The 7,470-nt window shown below is 43.7% G+C and overlaps 1 protein-coding gene across 1 annotated transcript in view; it reads right to left on the reverse strand.

Annotated features, from left to right (window-relative positions):
* LOC143364318 (uncharacterized) overlaps window positions 1-4,610 on the reverse strand; it is a gene marked incomplete at its 5' end in the record, with an annotated part of 147,767 nt that extends 143,157 nt beyond the window's left edge. Inside the window, 2 exons of the mRNA XM_076804731.1 lie at window positions 1-4,385; window positions 4,450-4,610. Of these exons, the coding sequence (XP_076660846.1) occupies window positions 1-4,385; window positions 4,450-4,610 (4,546 nt within the window). The remainder of the gene's footprint in view (window positions 4,386-4,449) is intronic.
* Between the last annotated feature and the right edge of the window lie 2,860 nt (window positions 4,611-7,470).

Genomic DNA, 7,470 nt, shown 5'->3' on the forward strand with positions numbered 1-7,470 from the left:
GGCTCGAGTGACGAAGCATGTAAAGACGGCTAGGTAGACCCTTGATTTTTCCGGGGTTTCGATGAATTTTCTCCTTAATAAGGAATGGTCCGCAAAAATCAATTCCGCATCGTAAAAACGGTCGTGAATATGTGACTCTACTTGCCGGTAAATTTCCCATCGGATAATTTATTGACACCGGCTTAGCCCGACGACAAATAATACAGTTATGTATTATTTTTCGTATTACTCCCTTTACTTGTGGAATCCAATAGTATTGGCGGATTGCATTTAATGTGGCTTGTACACCGGCGTGCAGATTTTTCAGATGTGCTTCGTGAATAATTAACCTAGTTACTAAATGAGATTTAGGTAATAGTATTGGATGTTTTTCTCGGAAGGGTAGAGCCGCGTTTTTCAAACGACCGCCCACTCGCAAGATGCCATCGTCGTCTAGAATCGGAGTTAACGATGACAAATTAGAAATTCGACTTGATGCCTTAATTTCGCGAAGTTCGGATTTGTATGCTTGTTGTTGAACAAGTGTCACGATTCGCAGTTCTGCATTATTTAATTCCCGTGTTGACAAAGGTCCAGATGATGGACTCTTTTTCAAACTGTTTTGGACGAATCGAAGCATGTACGCGACCACGCGTTTAAGCCGCTGAAACGAAGAGAACCTGATTAAAAAATCGGGTTCAGGTAGTTGAGTTGTTAGTGTTGTGATTGGACGCAACTCTGGTACGTCGATTGGTTGAAGCGGAGAAATAGGCCATTGCTCTTCTTCAAGAGCTAACCAGGATGGCCCGCGATGCCAGAGATTGCAATGAATGAAATCGACTGAGCGCATGCCGCGAGATATGAAATCTGCCGGATTTTCGGCGGAAGCAATGTGACGCCAGTGACTAATATCCGTTATTTCCTGAATCTCCGTTACGCGATGAGATATGAAGGTTTTTAATGTGTGAGGGGCTGATTTGATCCAGTGCAAAGCTACGGTGGAATCTGACCAGAAGAACACTTTGTTAAGATTGACATGTCGTAACGCTTGTTTCGTGGAGGCGAATAAATGTGCGAGGAGTTGCGCGGCACATAATTCTAATCTCGGAAGGGTTACGGTTTTTAACGGAGCTACTCTTGATTTGGAAGCTATTAATTGCGTAATTATTAACCCATGTTTATTGCTGGACCGCAGGTACAGACAAGCGCCGTAGGCGCGCTCACTCGCGTCACAAAACCCGTGGAGTTGAATCTCGGTGCAATCCGCTTGCATAACATGCCTACGTATTTGAAGATTTTGGAGTTCATGTAATTCTTCCCAAAAGGTAACCCACTCGGTATGAAGATCCGTTGGTAAAGATTCATCCCAATCAAGTTGTAGTTTCCACAAGGTTTGCATGATTAATTTTGCGCGCACAATAACCGGTCCCAAGAGTCCGAGAGGATCGAATAATGTCGCGATTTTAGAAAGGATAGTACGCTTAGTGACCATATTTGTTAATGCGGACTCCTTGACCATATATGAAATTGCATCTGTACGCGCATTCCAATAAACTCCGAGTGTCTTGATGGTTGTGTCTAAATCTAATTTAAGATGTACAGATTCTGCCTTGTCGGTTAACGCGTGAATTAATCCTTCTTTATTTGTCGCCCACTTACGAAGTTTAAACCCCCCCTTTGCGCAGAGCAATTGAATTTCGTTTATAGTGGCGACCGCCTCTTCGAAAGTATCCGCGCCGGTTAGCATGTCGTCGACATAAAAGTCCTCGCGTAATACTCGTGCGGCTCGTGGAAAATTTTCGCCTTCGTCGGCGGCTAGTTGGAATAACGTGCGAATTGCCAAAAAGGGGGCTGCAGATGTACCGTACGTCAAAGTATTTAGCGCGTACGTCTCTATGGGATTGTCTGGAGTTTCGCGCCATAAAATCTTTTGGTATATCCGGTGATCGGAACTGACTTCGATCTGCCGATACATCTTTTCTATGTCAGCCGTTATAACGTATGTGTAGGTTCGAAATTTAATTAAGAGTGCGTAAAGCTCTTCTTGAATGGTAGGGCCTGTCAAAATATTGTCGTTTAGTGATTGACCTGATGTAGTTTTCGCTGATGCATCAAATACTACGCGTACCTTAGTAGTCAGACTGTCTGTCTTGACTATTGCGTGGTGTGGTAGATAGTATCCTTCAGTCGTACTAGCGGATTCGAGTTTCGTCATATGACCTAATTTTTGATATTCCCTTAAAAAATTGACATATTCTTCCCTTAGTGCGGGTTCCCTTGCAAGTTTTGTTTCTAGCGCGTGAAATCTGCGAAGCGCGGCCTTATATGAATCTCCTAAATTCGGTGGGAAAGATTTGAATGGGAGTTTTACAGTGTATTTCCCGGTCACGGAGTCGCGCGTGATATGTTCCACGTAATGTTTCTCACATGTGCGCTCGTCAATTGATAGAACAGGCCTTTGCGGTATTTCTTCCAATTCCCAAAACCTTGATATGTTATCATTCAAAGAAATACGGGTTACATGGCAATGAGTTGCCTGATTAGAATTTTCGCCCGGTACCGTCCCTGCTAAAACCCAACCAAATTTAGTTTTGCTTAGGATTAGCGAACTATTCGCAAGATTTATTTTCCCAACGCACTGAACTTCGTAGAACAAATCTACGCCGAGCAAAGCATCTATCTCGGAGGGAACGTTGATATTAGGATCTGCCAGTGGCAAATTAGACGGAATCTGAAGTTGCGTCTTTGAAATTTGTTTAGATGGTAACGTAGCGGTGATGCTGGGGAGAATGAAAAATGTGGCGTCTGCGGTGAATTTGTTAATTCGCGATTGAATAGTGGCACGCGAATAGTGCATGGTGTTGGATACACCCTTGTTGACCCCTATAATTGGAATGTTAGTTCCCTTTAACGAAAGGCCTAACCTTTTTGCGAAGCGTTCAGTCATGAGATTTGACTGCGATGCTGAATCTAGGATGACTCTACATGAAATAAGACGACCTGCCTTGTCCGGAATATACACAACCGCGGTGGAAATAAACGTTTCGATGCCTAAGATCGATTTTAATGATACGACCGTTGCAAGTCTAGCCGATGGCTCCTTGTGCAGCAATGTATTATGTTTTTCGTTGCATTGTTTACATGTGCCAAAGGTGCACTTTGTAACATCGCGATTCGGTCGGAGACAGTTTATGCACAAGCCTGCCTTCTGCACGATTTCGATGCGTCTTTCGACGGTTGTGCTTAGGAATTTCTGGCAATATTGGATGTAGTGATTGCCCTTGCACAATGCGCAGCGCCCCTTTTGCACGGAAAGTGTTAAGGCGTGCACGTTCGAATTAGATAGTTTCCGGATTCGAATGTTCGGGTTCGTAAAAGATTGACTGGTTGCCTTAATTGGCTCGTTCTTTGCCGGTTCTAATATTTTGCAACGACTATGTAAAAATTGCAAAAGATCGTCCATGCTCGGGATTTCGGTATCCTGAGTATGTTCTCTCCATTTTAATCGCGTTTGATCGTCTAGTTTGCTTGTGATTGCGTAAATCGGGAACGATTCAAGAAAAGGTTTTTTGAGAGCCTTCAATGCGTTGTAATGCTTGGTTACTAAATGCGTTAAGTCCGTCAACGACTTATTCACGTTTCGCGTACATGCTTGTAGTTCGAAAAATGCCTGAATCCTATTGTTAATAATAATCCTTGGATCGTTATACGTTTTTTCGAGAATATCCCAAGCTACCGAGTAATTCGCCTCGGTAGTTTCTAATGATTCGATGAGTCCGGCGGCTTGCCCCTTTACGCATGATTTTAGATAAACTAATTTCTGCACGCCGCGCAACTTGACATCGTCGTGAACTGCTGCCCTGAATGCGTCCGAAAAACTTGGCCATCCGTCACAAGAACCACTGAATTCCGGCAATTGCATGGTCGGTAATTTAACCTGCGTGTGAGTTTCCGAATGAACCGTTAACGGAGAGTCTGCGTTCGAATTTCCGGCGCCCAAACCCGAGAATTGTTGAGAATGAGACAATTGTGCATTTATCGCAAGACGGTCTGCCTGAGCTTGTGCCCTATCATGTTCGCCCTCGAGTTGCCTTGCCATAGCTAATGTTTCGAAATATTGCGCTTCGAATTCGGCTCTTTCGTTGAGCCGTGATTCAAACTGATTATCCTCCGCACTTAATTCTAACGCTTCTTGGATTAATTGAAATTTTTGAAATTCGCGTTCGATTTGCGCTATGCGTATTTTTATATTCGCGATAGGGATTTGTTCCGAAGATGTAAGCGGCGAAATAAAACCTTTGAACAATGTTAATTTGGTTTTTATAGTAGCGCGTTTTCGAATCAGATCGCGTTCGCTGGGTTGCGCCTTGTCTTGAGAAGCCATCGTAACAGACTTTATTGTACGACTACGTGAACTACGACGAAATTACGAAATTGGCGAGTATGATTTATGCTTTGACTCACAATTACGATGATGACGTCGTCTCGATGTTGGAGTTCCCTGCGGTGTACTTGTTCCGTACAGCTGTAGACTCCTTGATGACGACGCTTCGACGCTTGACGTCCTTACGGTTGGAATCCGTGGACGCCCTCGATGATTCTCCACGTTGTTGGCTGCGATGTGGAAATCTCTGCGATGGATTGGTTCCAGGCAGATCGTAGATTTCCCGAGTCGATGATCCTTAGATAGGCCTTGCCGCTTCGATCCGACGGTAGATTGTCACTATAGTTGATTGTTGTTGCTCTCCGATGATTGGCACAGTGAATCAGAGGATGATGCTTGTCCCAATGTCACTGGTATCCGGCTCGAAGGACCAAATTTTATGTTGAGATCGTCACGGGTTGGTCGATGCTCAACTGGTCAATTTCGAACTTAAACGAAAGTTGACCTCGTCGAAATAATTAGATGCCGTTGTTCGGTAAAATGTAATTTATTAATAGAGAGCAACACAGAAATTAACAACTAACTAGACAGTGATTAAAAAAGCTCTTGAGAATATCGTGGTCGAAATATGGTTGTTCGCGTTTTCACGGTTGAGATGGTTCTGCCTGGTCAGTTTGTGCGCTGCCTCGAAGTCCACTCATTCCACCCCCGTTGACGGGGAAAACTTGCGGGGGATGCAAAAGTCTCGTGCCATTGGCTGATGGGACTTGGAGAGATATTTTTTGGGACCGCCTCTTGTCGTGGAGGTGAGACCCCCCTCTCCAAGCCCCGGTGGGAAATTCGAATTCGTAGTTAACGGGACTTCGAGACTACGCGAGAGCAGGCCCAATTGGCCCGCATCTGTTTCGGCTTGCATGTATTGTCGCGTTGGCCTTGCTGACCATACCGTCGTTCGAACGCGGGACTGGGGCCTCGGACACGTCGTAAACGTTATTAGAGGGCCCCAAGCTGTAAAAGGCCATATTCCTCTAACATCCGAGGATGCGACAATTTTCGAAGGGTACGCGGGTCGGCTCGCGTGGGCCCCAGAAGCCGCCGAGTTATGGCAAGGGTCCGTCTTTGTTCGCACGGTTGCCGTAGGCCTGCGAGGGATTACCGTTGAGGGTCACGCCTCAACATACAGTATAGGATAGGATAGAGAATAGGATAGAGGATAGGATAGGATAGAGGATAGGATTGAGGATAGGATAGGATAGAGGATAGGATAGAGGATAGGATAGAGGATTGGATAGGATAGAGGATATAATAGGATAGACGATAGGATAGGATAGAGGATAGGATAGGATAGAGGATATTATAGGATAGAGGGTATGATAGGATAGAGGATGGGACAGGATAGAGAATAGGATAGGATAGAGGATAAGATAGGGGATTGGATAGGGTGGAGGATAGGATAGGATAGAGGATATTATAGGATACAGGATAGGATAGGATAGATGGCAGGATAGGATAGAGGATGGGATAGGATAGAGAATACGATAGGATAGAGCATAGAATAGGATAGAGGATAGGATAGGATAGAGGATAGGATAGGATTGAGGATATTATAGGATATAGGATAGGATAGGATAGAGGATGGGATAGGATAGAGGATGGGATAGGATAGAGGATAGGATAGGATAGAGGATAGGATAGGTTAGAGAATAGGATAGGATAGAGGATAGGATAGGATAGAGAATAGGATAAGATAGTGAATAGGATAGGATAGATGGTATTATTGGATAGAGGGTACAATATGATGGAGGATACGATATTATAGAGGATAGGATAGGGGATTGGATCGGATAGAGGATAGGATAGGTTAGAGGATCGGATAGGATAGAGGATTGGATAGGATAGAGGATAGGATATGATATAGGATAGGATAGGATAGAGGACAGTATAGAGAAGAGGATAGGCTAGAGGATAGGATAGAGGATAGGAGACGATATAGGATAGGATAGGGGATTGGATAGTATAGGGGACAGGAGACGATAGAGGATAGGATTGGATAGAGGATAGGATAGGATAGAGGATAGGATAGGATAGAGGATAGGATAGGATAGAGGATAGGATAGGATAGAGGATAGGATAGGATAGAGGATAGGATAGGATAGAGGATAGGATAGAGGATAGGATAGAGGATAGGATAGAGGATAGGATAGGATAGAGGATAGGATAGGATAGAGGATAGGATAGGATAGAGGATAGGATAGGATACAGGATAGGATACGATAGAGGATAGGGTAGGATAGAGGATAGGATAGGCTAGAGGATAATATAGGATAGAGGATAGGATAGGATGTAGGATAGGATAGCGGATTGGATAGGATAGAGGATAGGATAGAGGATAGGATAGGATAGAGGATAGGATAGGATAGAGAATAGGATAGGAAAGAGGATAGGATAGGATAGAGGAGAGGATAGGATAGGATTGAGGATAGGATAGGATAGAGGAGAGGATAGGATAGGATTGAGGATAGGAAAGGATAGAGGATAGGATAGGATAGAGGATAGGATAAAGGATTGGATAGGATAGAGGACAGGATACGATAGAGGATAGGATAGGATAAAGGATAGGATAGGATAGACGATATGATAGGATAGAGGATAGGATAGGATAGAGGATATGATAGGATAGAGGATATGATAGGATAGAGGATACGATATTATAGAGGATAGGATAGAGGATAGTATAGGATAGAGGATAGGAAAGGATTCGATTGAGGATAGCATAGGATAGAGGATAGGATAGAGGATAGGATAGAGGATTGGATAGAATATAGGATATTATATGATAGAGGATATGGGAGGATAGAGGATAGGATAGGATAGAGGATATGATAGGATAGAGTATAGGATAGGGCAGAGGATGGGATAGGGTAGAGAATAGCATAGGATAGATGATATTATAGGATAGAGGATAGGATAGGATAGAGGATACGATATTATAGAGGTTAGGATAGAGGATAGGACAGGATAGAGGATAGGATAGGATAGAGGATAGGATAGGATAGAGGATACGATATTATAGAGGATAGGATAGGATAGAGGATAGAGGATATGAT

The sequence above is a fragment of the Halictus rubicundus genome, unplaced genomic scaffold, assembly GCF_050948215.1.
Source record: "Halictus rubicundus isolate RS-2024b unplaced genomic scaffold, iyHalRubi1_principal scaffold0457, whole genome shotgun sequence".
Classification (NCBI taxonomy): Eukaryota; Metazoa; Arthropoda; class Insecta; order Hymenoptera; family Halictidae; genus Halictus; species Halictus rubicundus.